This window comes from Montipora capricornis, chromosome 3 (genome assembly GCF_036669925.1).
Source record: "Montipora capricornis isolate CH-2021 chromosome 3, ASM3666992v2, whole genome shotgun sequence".
Lineage (NCBI taxonomy): Eukaryota > Metazoa > Cnidaria > Anthozoa > Scleractinia > Acroporidae > Montipora > Montipora capricornis.
In genome coordinates, this window is record NC_090885.1 from 29,004,575 (window position 1) to 29,029,574 (window position 25,000).

At 38.0% G+C, this 25,000-nt stretch overlaps 1 protein-coding gene and 1 long non-coding RNA gene across 2 annotated transcripts in view; one reads left to right on the forward strand and one right to left on the reverse strand.

The window, feature by feature from the left end:
• The window catches only part of LOC138042828 (uncharacterized), a 35,453-nt gene that overhangs the window by 2,568 nt on the left and 7,885 nt on the right, over window positions 1–25,000 (forward strand). The window contains exon 2 of the long non-coding RNA XR_011131093.1: window positions 16,863–16,915. This is a non-coding gene — a long non-coding RNA (uncharacterized lncRNA). The remainder of the gene's footprint in view (window positions 1–16,862; window positions 16,916–25,000) is intronic.
• LOC138042826 (protogenin-like) overlaps window positions 7,057–25,000 on the reverse strand; it is a 53,130-nt gene continuing 35,186 nt past the window's right edge. The window contains 7 exon segments of the mRNA XM_068888849.1: window positions 7,057–14,706; window positions 16,837–16,898; window positions 17,537–17,577; window positions 19,056–19,135; window positions 19,360–19,391; window positions 22,662–22,840; window positions 24,346–24,493. Coding sequence (XP_068744950.1) covers window positions 14,662–14,706; window positions 16,837–16,898; window positions 17,537–17,577; window positions 19,056–19,135; window positions 19,360–19,391; window positions 22,662–22,840; window positions 24,346–24,493 — 587 coding nt within the window. The 3' untranslated portion in view covers window positions 7,057–14,661.

The window sequence follows — 25,000 nt, forward strand, 5'->3', positions numbered from 1 at the left end:
CCTCGCGCTTGCATCAAACCGGGTTGTTTTGCTCGGCGGCCGTTGTTCCACAAAGTGAATCTACCGAGTTGTGTAGCTCGGCGGCCTTTCTGCCACAAAGTAAATCTACCGAGTTGTGTAGCTCGGTGGCCGTTGTGCCTCAAAGTAAATCAACCGAGTTGTGAAGCTTGGCGGCCGTTGTGCCACAAAGTAAATCTACCGAGATATGACGCTCGTCGGCGCCATTTCACTTGTGATATTTACGGCATTGAAATCAACAAACTGAATTAATTTTGTCCAAGCGTTCAGCACAGAAAAGTAATCTTAGGTCTTTAATGCCACAAGCTGAAAAGACTTGCAAGTAATAGTTTCATTTTAGAGTAATTTTCAGTAGTTGTCTACTTGTAGAATTCCAAATAAATAGTTAATGATTACGTCTAACAAGTTGTCACGTTCATAGATGCAGTACAGTGGAATTAGATCGTTATATCGAGGTATCGTTATAACGAGACTCCCGATATAACGATATTGCCTTAAAATAACCGAAAATATCTTTATATCGGGGTAAAATTAACATGTGCTTTTTTACTACTGTACATATTGTTTAATTAAACTTGTAATGAGTATCAAATGACTCACAATTTGCAAAGCATTAGACGTTATCAAGGTTACACAACAAAGTCTGTGGTATGAATCGTAAAAGGGAAACAAAACAAAACATAAACATTTGAAGTTGTATGTGTGTACTGATGCTGTAATATCGTTATATCGGGGAAGATTTTACGCTCGGTACGCTAAGAACTCAGCGTTATATCGGGAATATCGTTATATTGAAGATCGTTATATCGGGGTTCTGTCCCATACATTTTACTGTAACTTTTGCCGGGACATAGCATGTTTATCTTTTTACCGGGGATATCGTTATATCGAGGATCGTTGTATCGGGGTTCCACTGTAATAACATTTCCCTATCGCACGAACCATCCACCCTCCCCCCTCAGTTGCTACCTGTACCAAACCTGTACCGTCCTACAAACATCGAACGCACTCGCATAAACTTCGATTACCCCTAGTTAATACCAGTGAAGTACGAGCCACGCCAGTCACAATGTAAACCACGTCAGGTTATTACACAGGTGATTACCTAACCACAGGCGACCCAGAGTCGGAAGGTAAACAATTATAAGGATTTGTATGGGAATCTTGATAACAGACTGAAAAAGATATTTACCCGCAAAAGTTCTCAATAAAAAAGCCGTACTTTATTGTCATGGTGAATTTCTTGCTTTTTGTGTGGTTTTTTGCCTGATTGAATGCGATTTAAGCGACTTCTCAAATTCCCGAGTCGTCACTCTTCCCTAAATAAAGGAAAGGCTGGCAACTCATTTCTAACTTACCTCAGATCTCGCCGAAAAAATTCACACTTCTCCGGCATCAGTCACGCTCAAACTCCGGCGATGGCTACACGGATAAATTTACTTCCCCTTGACCAAGTTTCAAGGTCCAGCGAGTATCCATCGCTGAGAAAATGCGAAAAATATTCAAATTTTCAAACTCCTTCGAGGCTCGCTAACAACCAATTTTGACACGGCTGGTCAACGGTTCACCGAGCCTCCATACGGTGAGCGCAAACCTACGCAAGTGTACCGTAGTTGGGCAGAGCAAAACAAATCCCAGACTCGTCCCCAAATACCTGCCTGGGGTCATGTTCGAGTTTCTAAATCGGCGAACGATATTAAAAGTTCCACACTGAAACCTTAAACACAGCTCCCATCGCTTTGGTTGCCCCACCGCATGTTATAAATCCGGATTTTCATCGAACTCCGTAAGTACTGAAGCTGTTTGAAGCCTCGCGCGTGCAAAAATCCCCTCGTCCGATGACACTCGACACCACGGCTGTTTTTTTGTTGTTGTTGGAAAAAGTATAGTTTTGTTAAGTGAATTACTTTGAGCCAAAGAAATCACCGCACCGTAATTTCTACTGCCCAACTAGATGCTTCCGTGAAGCATACACTGGCTTGCCTGTGGTACGTGCTACAGAAAATCAGAAGGCACTGAATTGTGTGGTATTGAAATACAGCATTCCAGTCTCTGAAGAATAACAAATAAAAGAGAAGCGAGAAACATTGGCTTCTGGGCTGACATGTTGATAATTTTCAAGTTCCCTCACAACTTCTTTTCACCACAAGTGTGCCCTATGAGCATCCGAAAACTTTGTACTACTAAACTTCACTGAAGTCAAGTGAATATAGACTATGAAGTCAACTGTGAATATAGAATATAAAAAGTTACGATCAGCGACAAACATTTTGGGAGATTTTTGCTACGTTCAAGTAAGTTGCAAAATCGAAAGTGACGTGGCCGGAATTCAGCGGGCGCCGTGATTAAGTTACCGCGGCATGTTTATTCGCCAAACAGTGAAGCATCTGTGTCAAATGATGGCAAGATAAAGGGGTTTGTAAGTTTCTTTTTCTGTCAAGTGTTATAAAGGTTGACAATGAAATGAGCGAAGTCAAAACAAAGATCACAATCGCCCAACTCTTGTTTATGCAAAGTCAAAATTTACTCTCCAAGACGCGTACGACGTTATTTATCACCAGGTAATTCCATCATTTTGGAAATAGCAGCTACTTTATTATTCATCTGCGTCACAAGTTTTCATTGATTTTGGGGCTCATTAATGTTGAAACTCAAGCACGCTTCCAACAGGCCTGTGAACCCTTCCTGCTTACAGAGCAATACTAAAAAACTTCTCCCATATCACATTTGAACCTTAAGCTCGAAAATTCAATACACAACATGATATTATAATTCACAAAGGCAGAAAATACCACAGAATCCTTTTCCAGCGAAATATTTATTGAAACAAACAACATATTTGCTCTTGGAGGCGAAAACCTCTTCTTATTTCATTGCGTGCGTGAAGACAAGAAACTCAATCGTGTCAAATTACCATGTACTTCAGGTAAATGCAGCTCACTTTGATTTCGTCTCGACGGGCGATAGATTGTTGTCGAAGTCCAGTGCTCGTCGCTTTTGAGATTCCTGCCTATTTTATCCAACTGACTTTCTATTATTGAGCTCCATAAGGGTATATTTTGTTTAAGGATCCACTAAAACGCCATTCGCGTTACATGACTTTCGACGCCATTGCAGGCTAAGTTAATGATTCTACTGTGTCCACCAGAGAAATCTACGCATTTCCACTACTCTCTCGATCCTAAGAAAATACTCGCAGAAGGCTATATCCACAAAGACACAACTTACCAGGGGAGTGACAGGCAAGACTTTTACCGACACGGAAAAAAAAAAAAAAAAAAAAACTAAAAAAAAAAAAAAAAAAGAAAACAAACAAACTAAACGCAGACCTCGACTGGGTTTGAGGCAACCCAGTAAAAAACAGACAAGCGAGATTGTAACTCGGATACCTTTCCGGTATTCCGAGTAACTAGACCCTCCGTGAGGGTACACTGGGTTGCCTGTGGTACGTGCAGCCCCGGAGGGAGGGGGGGGGGACTCCCATATGGAACACACGGGGATGCTAGTTGGAAATTTTAAATTTAACCCCCGAAGGAGACCATCTGGGCGTGGCTCAAGCTTTTTGTGACTCCTAAAGGAGACCAATCTGGGCGTGACTTAAGCAAATTTTGACCTTGGCGGCTTAAAATATTGGCGCTTTGCCCGAAACACCCTAAGCGAGACCAAAATCCAAAATTTACACCCCTAAGCGAGACGACGAGCATCTCCGTCTGTTTCATATGGGAGTACCCCCCCCTACCGGGCGTGCAGCGTTCCAGGCAAATTGTGACTGGCCCACGGGCCGATTACGGGCTTGCAAAAACAAAGCAAAAGGTAATTAAAAAACCATATAATAAACTACTTACTAACCGAGCTAGCTCGAGCCGTACTGGGGAATATTGGCCCTGGGTCGTTTTTGCACGGACCTCGCTGCGCTCGGTCTGTACTGCCACGACCTCGGGCCAATATTTCCCTGGCAGTACAGCCCTCGCGCTCGGTTAGTAAGAAGTTATTAAGGGGTCACCCAGAAGTCATACCAGCAGAGGCCCTTTGGCTCACAGGTCCTCACACGTTCGTACGACGAAACAGATCCTTTTCTCAGGTTAAAAACCTGGCTACTGGCCTAACTCTTCTTCCTACTTTCCCAACCGCGAGAAAACCGCGGTAAATCAGCCATCGCCAAAAAATGTTTTTTTTTTCTCAAAAAATATTTAAGTTAGGGGGAAAAAATACATCATTTTAAAGCTAAGAAAATAAGCTTTCCAACACCATATAACTTATTTACAGAAAACTGAAACATTTTATAAAAGCGAAAGTTGAACGAAAAAATTTAAGAAAAATAACAGTAAAATATGTTTTCTAGGCAAAATTTGCTCATTTTAGCGTTGATTACGAATTTTTGGATGCAAAACTAATATTTTCTGCAATTTATCTGCCTTCTTGGACATAAATTCGACCGAAAACTGATAAGGCACGAATATTTTTAGATTTTTAGGAATAATAGATAACGTGGTTCAATGCGTAATGTGATAATGCGATAAAAGTGTCAAATTTGCGACCCATTGCTAACGGCAACGGAAGCGATCGCATTACGAATAATTAACCTCTGTTGCTAAAAACCACTCAAATAACCGGTCAGTGTAAAACGCAGACTGCAGACTGCAGACCAGGGATAAAATGCAGACTGAGGGTAAAATGCAGACTGCAGACTGTGGGTTAATAAAATAATAATGAAAAAAGAGTTATAAGAGTGTTAGTAGCCGTTTGTACTTTCACACTGAAACCCCAACACAGCTCCCATCACTTTGGTTGTCCCACCGCATGTTTTATCGAACTGTGTAAGAATTGAAGCTGTTTGAATCCTTGTTGTTGTTTGAAAAAGGACAGTTTCGTTAAGTGAGTTGCATTTAGGCAAAGAAGTCACCACCCCGTAATTCATATGCCCAAGATACCGGGTTTTTGTAAGTTTCTTTTTCTGTCAAGTGTGATAAAGTTTGACAATGAAATGAGCGAAGTCAAAACAAAGATCACAATCGCCCAACTCTTGTTTATGCAAAGTCAAAATTTACTCTCCAAGACGCGTACGACGTTATTTATCACCAGGTAATTCCATCATTTTGGAAATAGCAGCTACTTTATTATTCATCTGCGTCACAAGTTTTCACTGATTTTGGGGCTCATTTTGTTGAAACTCAAGCACGCTTCCAACAGGCTGTGAACCCTTCCTGCTTACAGAGCAATACTAAAAAACTTCTCCCATATCACATTTGAACCTTAAGCTCGAAAATTCAATACACAACATGATATTATAATTCACAAAGGCAGAAAATACCACAGAATCCTTTTCCAGCGAAAATTTTATTGAAACAAACAACATATTTGCTCTTAGAGGCGAAAACCTCTTCCTATTTGATTGCGTGCGTGAAGACAAGAAACTCAATTGTGTCAAATTACCATGTACTTCAGGTAAATACTGCTCACTTTGATTTCGTCTCGACGGGCGATAGATTGTTGTCGAAGTCCAGTACTCGTCGCTTTTGAGATGCATGCCTAGTTTATCCAACTGACTTTCCATTATTGAGCTCCCTAAGGGTATATTTTCTTTAAGGATCCACTAAAACGCCATTCGCGTTGCATGACTTTCGACGCCATTGCAGGCTAAGTTAATGATTCTACTGTGTCCACAAGAGAAATCTACGCAGTTCCACTACCCTCTCGATCCTAAGAAAATACGCGCAGAAGGCTCTATACACAAAGACACTACTTACCAGGGGAGTGACAGGCAAGACTTTTACCGACACGGAAAAAAAAAAAAAAAAAAAACGAAAAAAAAAAAAAAAAAATAAAAAAAAAAAAAAAAACGTAGACCACGACTGGGTTTGCCCATAGGCAACCCAGTAATAATCGTTGGTTTTCGATCGATATCGCTTGATGCACCGGTGTGAGAAATAACTTTGAACATTTCAACGCAACTGGAAGCGCAAAAACAAGGCACAGATGATTTCAACGATGGCATTTTCCCTGGACTCTCAACAGAAAAATGTGTCCAAAAGGCTGAAAAGGTGCAGCGACCTTTTCATATGAATTTCTTCTGCAGTCATGATAATGAGTTGTTGAAGGATGAAAAACAGGATTGTGTTTCATACACTAGTAAATACCTTCGACTGCGTTTCAAACTCCATCCAAACAGCTTCAGTACTTACGGAGTTCGATGAAAATCCGGATTTATAACATGCGGTGGGGCAACCAAAGCGATGGGAGCTGTGTTTAAGGTTTCAGTGTGGAACTTTTAATATCGTTCGCCGATTTAGAAACTCGAACATGACCCCAGGCAGGTATTTGGGGACGAGTCTGGGATTTGTTTTGCTCTGCCCAACTATGGTACACTTGCGTAGGTTTGCGCTCACCGTATGGAGGCTCGGTGAACCGTTGACCAGCCGTGTCAAAATTGGTTGTTAGCGAGCCTCGAAGGAGTTTGAAAATTTGAATATTTTTCGCATTTTCTCAGCGATGGATACTCGCTGGACCTTGAAACTTGGTCAAGGGGAAGTAAATTTATCCGTGTAGCCATCGCCGGAGTTTGAGCGTGACTGATGCCGGAGAAGTGTGAATTTTTTCGGCGAGATCTGAGGTAAGTTAGAAATGAGTTGCCAGCCTTTCCTTTATTTAGGGAAGAGTGACGACTCGGGAATTTGAGAAGTCGCTTAAATCGCATTCAATCAGGCAAAAAACCACACAAAAAGCAAGAAATTCACCATGACAATAAAGTACGGCTTTTTTATTGAGAACTTTTGCGGGTAAATATCTTTTTCAGTCTGTTATCAAGATTCCCATACAAATCCTTATAATTGTTTACCTTCCGACTCTGGGCCGCCTGTGACTTAACTGCATCCTCCAAATGGCGAGTTAGAAATTTTGAACCAGTTAAGACATTTTCCCCATGCGGGCCCACAAAATGTTATTCCTTCAGATTTATTTTGAAAGAATGCAAGCAAAAAAATGGGTCGTAGTTTGTCAAAACAGCGCGAACCATTATTAGAAAAAAAATGACAAGTCAGATTTCTGATTTCTGGCTCCAGGGTTTATTTAAAAGATATAAACGATATACAGTTTGCACAATGATGTGTTTAACCTGAAACATTTTCAGAGGATCGAGTATAAAATTCCCATGTGTATCGCAATACTCGAATCTCGTTTAGTTTGTTAAAAAAATAACAGAACAAGTCAGTCATAGGATAGTAGTGAAACTAATGTGCATATATTACATATAAGTATAAATTCCAAAGGTACATGCATATGACGAAAATATATTATATAGCACTTATATGAAATCTTTTCTCGGGCATTTTTACAAAGAGAGTTAAATAACTTTTGCGCATTATCTATAAGCAAGTAGGCAGGTCAAGTAGAGTTTTAAATATTTGCATCAAAATAACGTTGACCTTTTTCTCCCTTGGTGTGACGGTTTCCATTTGACAGAACTGACCGACCAGACAAAGCACTTGAAAGGACTAACTCTACAACACTTTCAAATTAACACACGTCGAGGATGATTATATACTACTCAAGAAGAATGCGAGGGATTATGCAAATATTCCTTCAAATTGCTGCCTTTTCTTTGCATTCCGATGGGTGTGGCCGGCCAGTTCTTTCTGACTTTACTCGTCAATAGCAAACGCCTTAAAGGAGGAAAAGGGTTTTAAAAAAACCAATGCAAGTGTTTTCATTAGCATCCCTGAAAAGACATAAGTTTTGGCATGACTGTTCAAGTGGCAAAAATATGTAATCCTACTGACACCGTTAAAAAGTCCTAAATTAGCACCAAGGTATTGTAATAGAGCGAGTTTCAATCGAGTGTCGTAAACCAAAACTAAAGTAATTACTTTAGCCAATCAAAAAGGACGGAGACAATCCAGTAAACCAATCAAAACTCGAAGTAATTACACGTAGCCGACACAAAGCGCGGGAAAATGTGCACGCGCGAGCCATAATTGGTTTTGGTTTCACTTCTGATTGCTTGAAAAAGCGGCGCGAGAACTTTGAACCAATCACTGAATGAAGTAATGCAAAACCAAAGTAATTCGCTAATTACTTTCGACACTCAATTGAAAACCACTCTAAAAAGTCCTAAATTAACACCAAGGTATTGTAATAAGTGTCATTGCTAGTGAGACATAACTAACCATTCAAAAATAATTATTATTCTCGGTACATACAAAGCATTTCACATGAAATAAAAACAGCCCTGTCGGTCTTCCTGCTGAATCCTCTGGGAATTACACTCTATTCTTGCGCCAAAATTCCCTTTTGTTTCAGTGGAAAAACAAGGTCGCTTATTGTGTTGACGTAAACACTGACGAAACACATGGTACTAGCACCTTAACTGTCTAATGAAAGGAGCCCTATATGATATTACAGCACAAGCATGAAAGTAAGATCGATTTCAACTAAAAAATTCCACCTTGCTGTATAATGAATTGATGCCACCTTTGTGAGTAAAACAGATTATATCACAAATTGGTGCCTTAATTAAGGTAGCTCACACCAGTTGCAACAATTCTGAGAGAATGTCTTTATTAGAACGATTAACTCTGCAACACAGTTTCACGACAAGGCATAGTTAGCAATATCAAACACCAATCATTGCTTAACAAGATGCACTTATTTATGTAACGTAAACGATTACCATGGCAACCAAAAGAGCCATTTAAAAACACTCTGTATTTTGTCTTTAAACGCTCATATCTTGAAAACGCACTTGGCGACCCCCACTTTTAATTGCAGGAATGTGATAAGCAGCCTAAGATAAAACTCTTTGCAAAAGTCCCAATAAAATTTTCTTGAGAGGACCCAGAGCCACCCTAACATTTCCTAACTGTGAAGGTGGCTATGAACAAAGTCCTAAGAATTTTTTTAAATTTGCAGAGAGTTTTCACTTAGTCACATTAATAAGCGAAGTTAAGCAATTATCGTTTTCTAGTACGTGTACGTAAAACAGTGTTGCAGAGTTCATCGTTCTAATAAGACATTCCCTCAGAATTGTTGAAACTTGTAAGAGCCATCTTAAATGTTGCTCAGACGGCACCCTAATCTGGAAAACCTAAAGATGTTACGTTATTGTACTTCCATGCTGATTGTTATTATTTTTCACTAAATATAACTTTGAATACTGAATGGTGGGTGATATGGATCAATGGGAGTCTATAAAGCTACCATTCTGGCTACATTCCAAACTTTGCTAAGGAGGATTTTAAAAATCATTCTTTTGATGCACAAAACGACAAAAACTTGATTCACAGGTTCTCGTGATTGTATCTCTTGTATACCTGTTCATAGCTAGCATTAACGGAACTATGGGTGAAAATATTAGCCAAAACGGACAACAAATAAGTGACATCTTCTTGGTTAAACCTCTATAATTCAGCACACAAGGGAAGCCACTTTCCTAACACAAAAGAATCTTTTCACCAAAATCTTATTCTAGTTGTTAATGAGTATTCCACAGGGAACATGCTTTAAACAAAAAAAATTTATATATCATGTCCTTTAAATATAGTTGTTAATTTATTGATTATTTCTAACCTCTTCCTGACAAATCAAACGAAAGGATTTTCTCATGAAGGTAGTCAGTATTACTTTTACTTTTTTAGTATCATTATCAGCTTAAAATATAAATATTGGCCTTCAATTATGTAAAGGTGGTAACCTTTTCAAACTTTGAAATGTTAATCTCTGAATGTAATTAATCACAATGTGTTCAATAAGAAATCATTAATAATAATATTATTGATGACTGTTCTTTCCATAATAGCGCTTGGCACAAGGCCTTCTCATTACAGAGTTACATACTGGAAATTTTAACAATAATCTATCAATACAACTCATTAATTTTGGTTATTACGAGCATCGAAAATGCATCTCAATTTATTTGAAGATAATTGATAGTAAATCCATGCTAGCAACAGAAGCATGGGGGATATCTGATCCGAAAATGAAAGTGCCAACATCAGCTAAATTGCCAAAACAGGTTGATTGACACACAACCAATAGAGTGTTTTCACTCATGTGATCAGTAACCTTGGTTTTTCCACCGAAACAAAAGAAAACGCTTACATGATAACAGAGCTCAATTCCCGGAGGATTAGTTGGGTACACCAACATGGACGCCGCGACGTCACGTGAAAACACTCTATAGCAATGTCTTTTGTTCTGACAATGTTGTAGACCTCAAGAAGCACCATTGCCATTATTGGACCATATTGCTCTATAAATGATCAATAAATGATCTTCTGCTAATAATTTTATGCTAACAATTAATTATTCAGATCAACAGATGAAGTCAATCTATCTGCGTAAAAAAATTGCAATTTTTATAGCTTGAGTCATCATCCATACACAGAAATCCTCAACTTTTCAGCTTGAAAAAGAAATGAATACACCAACTCACTGCCTTGGACACCAAGGCAAATTCCTCAACTTTGTTATTTCTGCACGCAACAAAGAAATAGCAACAACAACAGCAACATCAAGTCGATCGTTGTGTGACGTATCATAAGAAGGAAATGAACTGCTAACTCAAGACGTAAAAAGAAATGAAAAACTACAACAACTCACTGTCTTAAACACATCAACACAAAATCACCAACTTTGATTACTTTACAAGAATGACCTCAACAACATCAAAAACAACAAGCATGACGGATGTGCAAAGCATAATAGCAGTAAAGAAAATGTGGTACATAAGCATGGTTAGAAATGATAAAGAAAGTGTTTTTAAGGCCCCCCTTCAACTGACAGGTTTTTCGACCATTTGTTTTTGTTATGGAAATTTGCATTGCTCATCGTAGCGATCTGACTGAATGAATTTCAGCTTTGGCGGGATTTTCACTTTATGAAAACTGCTCTGCGGTACGCAATGCCTGTCGGTTGAAGGTGGGCTTTTACGCAGACAGGTACAAAAACCCTAATCTTTAATTAAGCTAACCTTGGTGAAATCGAAGCAAATGTCGAACAGTTTTGGCTTACAAAACCATTTTTCGCTCGATCTGGGGTCGGCGATCAGAGTATAGGAGTATATGACAACTGTACTGATGATGCTTTATGTTTATGCTAATATCACAGCTACAGGTAAATTACTTTGATTTAGCCAATATATACAATATAAAATGTAATATATAAATTGAGTTACCATGTAGGTTTCAACTGACTGCTATCAATTTATCAGCTCTTTATTTTAAAATAACAGCAACACCAATCCTTATGAATGCTAACCTTAGTAAGCTTACTCAAAAGTTTGTTTAGGCTTAAAGAATTGTTTAGGGAAGTTTTAGCCTTTGAGGTATGAACTGAATAATTTGTATTTGCACATATTATGGGACAGACAAAAAGTCATCTTACGATAAAGGCTCAGTGCGTCATAAAATCTCACATAAAAATGTTTTCAACATAATGCTACAATATCATGAATTAAATTAAGGAAAAGACGATCGTACATAATCTATGCCAGAGTCTAAATGTTCCTTAATATAGTTTGCTGTATTAAAATTGATGTGGACACAATTTCCTTTTTTTGAAAACAAAAAAATACTTTAAAAGGTTTATACTGCTCCCAAGTAATTGAAAATACTACACGAGAAGAGCTAAGGAAAAGAAGATCGCCTATAATCTATGCCAGAGTCTAAATGTTCCTTAATACAGTTTGCTGTATTAAAATTGATGTGGACACAATTTTCTTTTTTTGAAAACAAAAAAATACTTAAAAGGTTTATATTGAAAATACTACACGAGAGGAGCTGAAAATACAACAAGAAAATGTCTATACCATGTTAGTGAAAATGCAATCCGGTTGCATACGTCTGAAACAGTTTGAATGTGACCCAATTTATTGCTAGCAATGGTTGAACACTCCATGTTTGTACTTAATGCCTTGAAAGGTAACACACTGTACGATGGCCAACAAAAGTTTGTAATCAAGATTAGGAAAAAATGCTCTTTTCCTATCATACTAATTTTTTTAAGGAAAATAAACCAGGAGCAATTATCAATTGGGAAACGAAAGATTCTAAAAAAACATTAAGGTTCAGGAGACAAATTCACCAAGTAAGATGAATATAAATAGGATCATTAAAGGATTCTTTGTTTCATTCTTCATTGGTGATAAATATGATAAAGGCAATATCATAAATATTAAATAAAGTTGCAGTTTATGCACTTAAAATGCCATTTCAGTGGGCTGCTCAGACTAATCAAATACCCATGGAAGAGTCTTACCATCTTTTCTTTGCGCATGCAAATATGTACCCTACCGGGTACAGTATAGGTGAATCTTTGTTTACATTTTGTCTCATAAACATAGGAGTTTGATGATGGAAGGTATCATGCTATTTACATATTGACTTCAAAAGTTAAAAAACGTGTTAAACCCAGTCAAATTCCAATTTTAAGCCTTTGGTTTTGATAACGAGCAAGTTATTAGCCGTCAAAAACCGATAGATTCTTGGGTGGCAAAAGCACTAATGAGCCCATTAATTATTTGTAAAATTTCGAATTTTCAATGAGTCATTACTCAGAGACTATCTGATAAATTGCGCTCAAAGTCTCAGAGTTAGCTCATTATGAAATGCACTTTCAATATTCAGTACTTAAATTTTGGCCGATAGGTTAGAAAACCATGGGATCATGCTAATGAGGCAGAAAATGTTAAAAAAGATTCCCCTCTAGGGGAATCAATAGTGTGTTTGAGCAATGACGACAACAACAAAATCATGAGAACAACGGTCTGGGGCTGAAAACACGGACGCCCACAGAATTTTAGGCTGCATTTCAGTTTAGTGCAAAATTGACTGAAATGCTGCATGTGACCTAGACATGAACTTAAAAACGCTTTTCGGGCCATTTTTACTATGATTTCATTCCCGAGAAACTATGTTTGCAAAAAAACCCTGGCATCTCTGTCATATGAAAAGCAAAAGATAGGGCCAGTGTGTCCATCCACAATGCATGTAACAATTATGTGTGATAAAACATCTGGTTTGAATTACCTGGGGTAACATTTTTCCAGCGACAATATCTTTCTAATTTCCAAGTGCCTTGTAACTAACTTTTACCCTTGGCAATGAACCAGCTTTGTTTATGCTTTAAATCGTGTGAATTAATATTTACAAGTAGCATATTAGTACATACTAAAAACACCAAAATACTTACAAGGCAAATAGGATCCAACAGAAAATGAGATGATTTGAACCAACCCACATGATGCATTGACATGTATCCACACTGGTGATTGAGCTACTGGCCAATGAATACCACGGTGGTGGACAAAACACTGACTCCCAGTCCATGGACTGCCACGATAGCCTACCCACATGGACTTCTCTAAAATGGGCTAGCTCGAAAATTCCATTTCGAACGAGTACTATTGAAAGAACTGAATTGATTATATACTTACATTGAACATACCTTGTTTATTTTCCTCTGCACCGCCACATGCAAGTAAATCCAGGAATTGCACCAGTTTCACCTCACTTACATGAAGTTATCAGCCATCACAACAATTATTGAGAGCTAAGCTTTTTAAATGGGTGCTTAGACATAAATATTGTTGATCAACGCCGTTTACAATGGGTGTTTAGGCTTAAGTAAACACAATTTGAGACGCTGCTTACATATAGATCAACAGTACTTATTTGAAATAGTATTTTAAGAGTAGTCCATTTAGGTCGTCCATCAGGATATACCATGGACTGTGGGTCAGTGTTTTGTCCACCACAGAATGCCACAAATGAATATTACAGTTAAGTAGTTATGGTGTGACAAAATTTCTGCTCTAAAGTAATGTTTTATAAGCATTGCCCTAATCATAGCTTAAAGACCCTTACACAATGTAGATTAAAAGGTGGCTACTGTAGTCTCTTCTTTCCTGTCTTCATCTTACCATAGGAAAGCAAAGCTTGTTCTCATTTTGTGGACTAGCTGCAAGTTAAAGCCTGTAGGAAACAAGCTTCACATTTTCAGACTTCTTTTGTTTTCAAAGATGCTGTGAATAATTTTATTTTGATCACCAAAATAATGAAACTCAGGGATATCTGTGATGCAGATGGGATTTGTACCAACAAATATTCATGCTCTGGCTCGCAGGGATTCACTAATCTACAGGAGACTCTGTGGTGATCAACAAGAGTTGACAGGTCACCCTTGCTCACTACAAATCTTGGTGCAGCTCTAGCAGCCCAGCTGGAGTGTGAAAGGTCAGATTCTCCTGACGTCCTTTTGGTTATCAAAATTCAAAACTCACAATATCTTTAATATTTTGAAGCATTTTTGTTGTTGTTGTTGTCATATTGATACACATTATTACAAAAAAAAAATCATTTTGGTACAATCTCACAGGCCTTTTCAAAAGCCTCATTACTCCTTGGTCTTTGCAAATTTAATAAGCTAAATTTCAATAATTTTGTGGGCAACCCCTCTAGAAAAATAAAATTAATTAAGGCAATATACCATCTCAAATGGCTTAATTTACTCATTGAAAAGAGAAATAGGGAAGTTTCATTAGATAACAGTAAGACCACAGTGTATCATGCACTCTTTCCTTTTGTATTTTGTCCTGACAACGATGATTGATCCGGCAAAAAGGCAAAAAGAAAGATCCACACAAGACAGTCTTCATACATCAACAGGTACATTTTTCTTGGGACTTCTTGATGAGTCCTACAATAAAAAAAGAAGACAAATGTACAGACCCATTCAATGTTATTCTACAACACTGATTACCAATGTAATATATAGATTTAGCCAAGTCTCTAAGCAGAGCTCCTGTGCTATCGACTCTGACAACAGGTTAACCTGGCTTGAGCCTGCCATCCAATCGAAAACCAGTACCTGGTCAGCGGTCAACTTAAAAAAAAAACCGCTGACCTCGATGAGCTTTAAACTTGACCCCACAATACAGACATGTGATACTGGTCAGCGGATACCTTGTTTTGACAGCTGTCAATTAACCATAACATGGATGTCCAATATCAAAGACGTTCCCACCAAAAAAAAGCGGGTTGCACCAAGGAGTTTCACACTGGCATACATGGAGGGGTGGACGTACGCACCGACATACGGAGCCAAAACCAAGTTTTCTCACACAGATTGGTAACCATATTTTCTTACCAATGGCGCTCTGCGCGTGCGCCTTTCGCATGCGGAGATCCGCTATAAAATGTCTGTTCAAAAGTATAAGGACAACAGAGATGAATTCACAATATGAATTAGTCCTGCCAGAATTTAGAGAAGATAGTTTGGTATTTTATCTTGCTGAAATCAAGTGAATAAACTTTAAGGGTCCAAAACAATGAAGAGTTTCATAATTTTCGACTAAAATGTCATTCGTGACATCTTAGTGTTTTAGGGTCATTAAAAAAAATGTTTTATCGCTGTTGTGTACTCAGTGACCAAATGCCAGAGTAGACATGACTACTCCACCTTCCCTTTCCATCATATGCCAGGCAACCAAGCACAAAACTAAAAAATGGACTGAAGTTGGCCAAATGTACACCTAAATACCTCTTACTAACAAAGTTGGAGGGCCATGCAGGATTAAGCTACGGAGACTCAGGGGTTTCAATAAAATTTCCTGCTAGTCGGTAGTTTAGGCAGTGCAAGTGGGTAGAAAAATTGGAAGGGCCTTCTGGCCCTTCCCAAGTAGGGAAGTCTGGACATCCTCTCCCGGAAAATCTTGAAATTCAACACTCCCGGAGATGCATTTTCCTGCATAATTTTTTAGGGCAAAATTGGGTGTTTTCTCTGCATTATTACTGTTACTATTTTTCAATGAATTTAGACAACGGTAGCATGAGTTTCTTTTAATTGCTAATCTTTTTTTAAAATCACATTCACATAGTTTACTTCACGACAAGAATGTTTACGACGAAACAGAAGATTTATTTAAATCTAGAAACGGAAAAAAATACATAACTTTTTTTCTGTAACTAACCTTTGGACCCATTAATCTGCTTTGACCTCTTTAGTTTAGGTTCCTGTCTTTTGTCTTTCATTACCATTCATGCAATTGTTCCAACCCAGTCCCCCTCGTTTTCAAATACCGATACGCGACTGGCGTGGATATGTACGTTTTACGACGTTTTCATGGCTTAAGCTTAGCTCTTATTACGCTCCAGACGGACAGGATGGAATTTTTAACTTTCAAGTACATATTATTTAATTATTTGTGGATGTGATGGAGAATTCCTCTCATAATGACTGGGATACTGATCACGTTTTTTTGGCCGGATCGGCCAAGCGGGTATTCGGCTCATCACAGACGGGTAGTTATATCCGTTACGCGGCTATTGTTGAAGGTCTATCTTTTTCCAGTCCAATTATAACAGGGCAAAATTACAGTAAAATTGAAAAACGATGCAACAGATATTTACATTACAATTTTTAACAAATCAAATTAATGCACCACAAAGCACACATTGAAGGCAAACAGTGTGTACTGTAGACTATGGCCTGTTAGTATGACCAATAACAGCATGTGTACAATCAAAGGGATATAATTAATTGATTTTCCCTTAAAATAATGCTTAAAAGGAAGTAAAGACAATATAGCATAAACTAAAAACTAAGTTATACAAACTGCTATGGTGATAATTACAGACGCTGCAATATTAGGGACCTTTAGATCGGCGGACAAGGATGTAAGAGTACCAGTTTTCCGTACTGCGGATAAGCGCAAGGTTTAAAGGCCAACATTTTCGAAGTGCGCATACTCAGAACGGAAAACTCGTACATGTAGTCGTCGTCGTTCGATCTGACGGTCCCGATTATTCTTACTGGTTACGCACTGACCTTTTCATCCCTATGCATTTCAACAGAAAGTCTACTTGAACAAGAAGCAGGATAGCAACCATCTGCAAAACATAGTAAGGTAAAAACAAATAAAATTGTTATTCTCTACCTAGAATATTTCTCAAAAAGGTTGGCATAAGGAAAAGCATCCAATATTGACTTCCTATGCTGTAATACGAACAAAATCCTTTGCAACGATGAACAACCTTGGCCCGGAGTTTTTTGTCTTCAAGCAATTAAGCAATGTGCTCTTCTTTCATATGTTTATGCAGTTTATTGAAGGAGGATGAAACCAGGTTCATCACCTTTCAAGGAACTGTGCTATTTCAAAGGATTCAATCAACACAACTGTTTCACGTTGCAGCAATGTTATGGTACCATACGAAACACCTATTATTACGTAATGAGAAGCACTCATTAATGTGACATATTAGGTTACCATAGCAACAGAACATCTTTTCATGCTTTTCAAACATTTACGGTGGCTCTGAATCCGCTCCTGAAACATTTCAGCTAGGCAGACAGCTTACCTTATTCCAGAAATGAAGACTGGGGATCACAAATTCAATTCACATAATTTTATATACACTGTAATAGAAGAAAGCTCATTCATCCTTGGCTTGACTTCACAACGTTCTCTGGCACTTAATGCTGAGTAACTGCTAACAGTTACTTCGTCTATACTAAACTGCACACGAACCTGCTTTATCTCTGACATCTTGGGAGCCCATACCTTCTTCACTGTGAACCAAAAACTGTATTTTAGCCTTTGCAGATAATAATAAAGAAAACAGTAATACTACCATTTGCGTCCATCCTTGAAGCGTGACCAATTTTGCGCGAAGTTTTACTTTTGAAAAGATAACGGTTTGTCTGGTTATGTGCCACTTTTGAAACGTTGGCAGTTATGTCGTGAAATTGTCGACGTGTTAGGCTGCATACCAGCATGTTTTGTTCACGTGCTCTTGAAGTTTTCAGAGTAAGACTTCACGCTTAAAGGACGGTAGCAAAAAAAACTTTACTTTATTAACATAAATTGGCTGTTTGTCATTTTAAATTCTGTTACCTTTCTTGATTGAGAAAATTGTACCTTGGAAATATTGTGAACAGTTTGAAGTTGATTTGACAAAATAACCAAATTTAAGTTTACAAAGGTTCCTTGTCTTCTTTATGTTATTTTTCGTCCCATGCAAGAACCATGAGCTACAGAAATGGCAACTAGGAAATAAGAAAAAAATCATTTTTTTTTCTTTTGGGGGATGGAGGAGAGGTTAAAGGATTTGGTCAAAAACATTTTTATGAGCACTAATGTTTCTTGGTCTGTGACTAAAGTTTTAGGTAGAAATTGGCTGGTTTTGTTCCATGAATAGAAAATAAATACCTCTTACTAACCGAGTGCAAGGTTCATACTGTAAGCCACAGACCGAGTTTTTTCCCGTTGATTTGTAAATCAACGGGAAAAAAACAAGGATCCGTAACTTACAGTACGAGCCGAAAAAACGAGGTTAGTATTTATTATATGTCTGAGGTTAGTCCGGTGTCCTAACGAATTTGGACCCCCCCCCCCCCCCCACTACATTTGGACCCCCGGTACAAATCCACTAGCGGGACTAGAGCGGATTTAGCGGATTTAGTCCCCCTTTGCAGATTTGGACCCCCCAAATTACAGCTTATTTATTTAACTGTTTATCGATACAGAGTTAGATTTTGGATCGGGAAAACTTCAGGAAAAGATTTAGGTCAGTTAATTTGTTGTTTAAAAGCATTCGCGGTGGCATTTCATATAAAAGTATGTAGATGCGAATATTAATTAATAACTCCTTTCTGACAGAAGCATAAATAACGTGCTATCTTTTTACTGCGCCTTTCAATAACACGCGGACTCTTAAATTCAAGGTCAACCGACAAATGCGTTTTTCGCTACCGTCAATCAAATGTTCGGTGGCTCTTCTGTTACTGAAGGATTTAATTCCCAAATAATTATTTCTTCAACTTGCATTTGCTAACTTTATTATTGGCTTTTCTGTCCGACTAGTTGGGTGATACTAAAACAATTAGACCCTTCGCCCTCAAGTGCCACGGGTCAATACATGTAGTCCATTCAGCTTCGCCTCATGGGCTATTGACCCGTAGCCTTTGCGAGCTACGGGTCTAATTGTTAAGTACCATCAACGTTGATAGAACATTCAAAGAAGCATTTAAATAAGAATGTTACTAACCTAGCTCCTTTCGTCGCAAACACCCTTGTCATTGGAGTAGTGCTATCACTACTTCCTGGTAACTTTCTGTTAGCTCGTATCTGCAAAGAATGGAGTACAGAGTGATCCGAAATGCAAATGAAGGTTAAAATTCTATGAACTTCTAACTCAGGGGTGCGGATAAATATCCTTGTCCTTCCCTTTACCAAGAAACTAAGCCCTCAGAAAGGCATTACAACATAACCTTAGAAGCAAGGTCATTAACCAAATGGTTAGATGAGTACGGTGCCAAGGCCAACATGAACTATACAAATCTTAAACTCACCATTGTGCCACCCATTGGCCATTGTGATGCAGCTGAAAAGAAACAATAGAGAAAACTAAAAACGTGTTTCTAATACATAAAACTAAAGGCTCTTCATCTCAATCCTTATCTGGTTAACTGGTACTTAAGCTTTCTAATGGATAGGAAACAAAGACTGATATTCAAGGGTGTTATCTACAAATGGTAGACCTGCTAGTCAAAGTACGTAAAAATTAAATAGATCTTTCTCAAGAGGTTGTCAATCAGTTTTTCAGTTGGACCCAAGATAATGCCATGGCATGTAATCCTAAAAAATGTAATGAACTAATACTTTGTAAGAAGGTTGCTCATGATATAGACCCTGTGAACAATATAACGCAAGTTTCTTGTTTAAAAGTGTTATGGGTTACTTTACAAAGTAGTCACAGATTTAACGAGCATATTAAGGTTAAGCTGCAGGAGGCCAACAAGTGTCTTTATGTGATAAGATGTTTACGTAAAGAGGGATACCACCAACCAGACGTAGATTACGTTTTTAGATCAATTGCTCTACCCAAACTAACGTACGGTCTACCCGTATACGCCTCCTCAATACCTGAATTAATAACGGTTCAGAATTTTCTACAGCGCTGCTTTAAACGCAAATATGTTTCCTACCGAATTGACATATATGGCGTATCAGAAGAGGTTGATCACTCGCTATTCAAGAAGATCTCCGGTATTAGGGTCACGCTGTGTACCCTTCCGTCCGCAAAATGAAAGAAAGCTCAGCGCGCCTCCGAGTTCCTAGTAGTCAACTCCCTGGGGTTAATACCCAGCGTTTTAAAAATAGTTTTTTTAACAGGCTTTTGCCAAATATAGAGTAGCTATTTAATGTAATGTTTATTTTATGTAATGTCGATAGCTTTGTAATTCTAATTAATCCTTTCTGCTATTTTTAATGTAACTGTTCTTGTTTTAGCACGTATTTTTGCTTAAAAAACAATAAAGAACTATTATCTATCATTATCATTATCATTATCATTATCATCATCGTTATCATTATCATTATCATTATCATTATCATTACACCGAAACCAGTATCCAACACAGTCACCGAGAAGGACAGTTTTCCATCAAAGTACTACGGAAGAGGCAATCATATATGAGAAGAAATGCAAAGAAAACACTCGAGAAGGAGTAATATTGTTCAAGCGTGACTTAAATGAAAAGAAAAGGGTTGTAAAACTGGCAACAAGGATGAAAAGCAAGTGTCAATAGATTCCTAGAGGACACAACTACAGGAAAACCATCATTAAGATTGCATCCATTGATTCATGATCAATTAATCGACAAATTTGCAGTCACACAATCTCTCCAAGAAATTGCTGGAGGCTGGTGGAACATTTCCACTTAGAATAGCGTGAGAAATAGCAGGTTAATGATGCAGCTGAAAATCAAGCTAGGTTAATGGAGAGTGATGTCAAGGCCAAGTAAGCATTAGAAGGATGTGAGGGCCCTTGCAAAGTCCGTGACTACATTGCTCGTATTGTTGAGCAGCATGAGGTCATGTGATGGAAAACCTTAAGCATATTCAGGAAAAGGGGCTGACTGACCTTCAACAGAGACCCTCAAAACACAGGAGCGGAACAAAGTTTTCTTACGCTGGTCATCCCAACTTAGCAAACATTACCGAACCACTTCACAGGCTGACAAGGAAGTACACTCCTTCCACTTAAAGCATAGAAAAAACAAAGTCCCAAAAGCACCTTAGCAAATCTAGAAAACCTGGTATATTTTGACAGCAATGCCGAAGCAACCAAACTCATCACAGATACCTGAACTGAAGGCTTAGGAGCTGCCCTTACCCAAGCAGGTGGCTGCATATGCAAGCTGCAGTCTGAAAGACGTTCAACACAAGTGCTCTGAAAAAGAGAAGGACACACTTTGCGTTGATTGGGGTTGTGAGGTTTCACGTGAATCAATACAGAGTAGTTCATGCTGCTGCCGAACCACAAGACCCTCAAGGTTATCTATTCCACCAATTTCTGCAACTCAACCACAATAGGATGCTGGGTACTCCAACCATACAGATTCAATGTCAGTACATACTCCAGGTTAAAAAAAATGCTGACCCTCTTTCACGTCTTGGCAGTGGGAAAGGAGTATGCAGGAATCAGGATGCAAAAGATTTCATTCAGCTTCTGGCAGTAACACGAGTCCCAGAAGCAATGTCTGTACAAAAGATTGAAGAAGAACAACCTGCAGTACAAAGCTGTGAGACAAGCTAGTCCTTGGAAGAGTGTGGCTACTGATCCCAAGGAAATTACATGACAGACGTTGCACACAAGGGACATCAGGGATTGACAGAGACCAAACAGAGACTCGATCCGTAGAAGAGTCTGGCACGTTGAAATTGACAGACAGGTCAAAGCCAAATGTGGAGAATTTTATTAAGCTTTCTTAAAAAATCTAACGGTCTTGCAAAGGGGTAACCACCACGCTATTGATAAAAATATCCTGCAATAAATTCATCTAGGGATAAGGTTAGATAATAACATAACTACTTGATATGACCAAAAAAAATTATTGATATTCATCACTAAATACAATACTCAAATAGTATTTATACAGTATAACTTTTTTGAACTGATCAGTGGACACATTATGTTAATAATTTTGCTTGGCAGCACATTCCAGAAGTAGCTATACCTACATGCCTAAGTATTTGATAACAGTTCAATAAACGTGTTTGGAGTGGAGTTCCTTAAAATAATGTCTCTAAAATGTCTCATAATTGAAAAAAGCCAGGCTATCATTAACATGAATTGCTTTATGAAATAAAGTTAATGGTGAGATTGCTCTTCGATCCTTCAATGGTTTCCAATTCAGTTGACTCAAGTGGCCTTGTAGACTCTTAGTTAGTTAGAGTTAGTTATTAAACTATGAACTCTATTAAATAAAGCTTGTGAACTCAGTCGACACTTAAGACAGTAAGTTTACTTGTTTGAAAGTTTTCAGCAGGCCAGATTTTCAGTTGTTCGAATCACATTGAAATTTAGTTTACCATGTTAATTAGTTGTTTGGCTGAAGGACAAGAGAGATTGCACTTTCTGTTGGGCTACCTTTCGCTGCCCATAAAAATAAAAAAGTATTATGCAATAGGCTTTCTGATATGAGGAGGTGAGTGCAGGGAAACAGCAGAAAAGGAGTTAATTAAATCATCTAAGTGCAGCTTAAATGCGAATGACAGAGTGCATGTTGTACACAAGAATGTTCTACAACCATTTTCTTACAGCTAGAGAGACAGTGACTTCACTAATGAACTACCCAAAAATACTAACCACCACAAGTACATCTACACCGGCACACTCCTGAACTTGCAGAAGTTTCTTCTGTAGATGTACTGTTGTCATTTTTTCCACAACCAATGATTTGTTGATGATGAGGAAGAAAGCCATTCAGAGTTTGTGGAAGGCTATTTTTGAGTCCCTTTTCTTTCCCCTGGTTTATGGATGGTTGTCTATGAAAGAAAAGGTTTTGATGGTCAGAATTTGAACCTGTCTACAGGGGTACATCATGCCATGTTTATGACCTTTTCTAACAAATAATGTCGTGCTACAGTACTTTGAATTATTGTGTCATGTCACACAATCACTACATGAGAAAACAAAAAAAAAATCACTAACCATCCACTACAAAAAGTCAAGAAATAGACCATTTTACAGTTGTCTGCTTAGTTACCTGGTCTTTGAATGAAAGTGATGCTGGAGTTGAAGTTCAGTTTGATAGAAACCTCACTTTTTTCTTATGTATATTCATTAACACAAGAAAAGCAGTGAGGTTTCTATTAAAGCAAGGTCAATTCCAGCCTCACTTTCATTCAAAGGCCAGGTGACTAAGCACACAGCTGTAAATGTTCTATTGATATGCTCGGAAAGACTAAAAGTAAACAACATGCCAAAGTCTGTGAACTGCCAATACCACATGGCTTAGTTTATACTGGGCAAAATGTATCACTTTAAGGGCATTCTCTAGCTTCAACACGATGTGCAAAATTGGCTGCAATGTGAATATCCATCTTTCTTTAGGGTTTCTTAATGTATTTCAAATATGGATAAATTGAATGGAGCTAGGGTGTAAACTGCAGCTTGCGGGTTTGGGTTGCACGTCAGTTTCACCATAGCTGAAAACAACCCAAACCTTTGCTATGCTAACATTAGGCCTAAACACTATGCTTAAGATAAGGTAGAAGCCTATAAAGGTTGTTGGGTTTTTCTGTGACCTGCAACCTGCACTTTACACCCTCCAGATATTGAAAGAGGTGAGCCTTCATTTTATGTTTTGAGTGACACTCATTTTAGTAGTCTGCACTGATCATTGAGTAGCATAATTATGTATTTTTCACCAACATTTTGTCTTAAAAGTGAAAAATAAAACCAAAGAAGTCAAGAATGCCAATTTAAATGCTTATTGTTAGCAAACATGAAGTTCTGCTAACATTGTTTGTTTGGGTTTTTTTTTTCATTTGATTTTTCAAGAATGTTTCAGTTTGTTCACAGGAATCCTCTTTGGCACAAAATGCCACTTTTGTCTGGCAGGTACGAAACACAGATCACAGGTCATTGTTTTACCAATACAGAAGAAGTCCTGAACATCCTCTAAAGCTAACCTTAGGCCTAAATTAGGTCTAAACAAAACGTTTATTGGTCTAATGTGAGCATTAAACAGTTAGGGTTGTTTCTGTATTGGTAAAACAATGACCTGTGACTTGTGACCTGTGTTTTGCACCAGCCCATTTTTGTCACCAAAAGTTCATATCTTATTTCAAAAACTTCAAATTAAAACATCTCTGTACATGCATTTTTTGTATGGTTAGAAGTGCGTTAATATTATTATTGTTTTTATAGGGGATATACTCTAACCAAAACTTGACCGTTTAATGTGATAAAATACTAAAAGCCAATAACAACATTATTCTATCTTGTTAATTGCCCTTATAAATAAAAAAGACAACTTAAACTTTACCTGCATGGATTTCGCCATATGATAAACAAACCAAGCACCACAAGGCAGAATGCACTTATTGTGCAACCAATGATGATACCAAGTTTAATGTTGAAGTCAGGGTTTTCGTTAAGTTCTGATAGTATGGGTGCTGTAGTGGACTGATTTCCTTTTGTTCGATGAAAGGAAAATCTCAATTATTATTCACAAATTAAATTTATGAACCTGGGCCCACAATCTTGGACAAAACTCGTTGCGAAAACGCGACCCTCTAATTTGTCTGTGTGATAAAGATTAAATTCTTCCTACTTTCCCCCCTCCCTCCATTCCAATGTTGGTTGAACCAACGACCAAAGGCTTGTACAGTATTTTGCATCGCATTATCAACATTGGTATGGGGGAAAGGGGGAAGGACCAATATGTTTTGTCAGTGGGTGCCAAATGATGCTTAAGATAGAATTTTTCCCAAGAGTTTTGTCCAAGATTGTATAATTCATGTTTTCCTGAATATAATCAAATTCAATGAGTCTCAATGACCATGGACAGTTTGATATGTAGATGTCGTGAGAGTCTCTATACTGGTGTAGTTTGAATGTTACTGGACTGCTGTGTGTAGGTTTTTGGGACAAAAAGGTAACTTAACGTTTGTTACCAATTGGAGACCGTTGTGTGTATG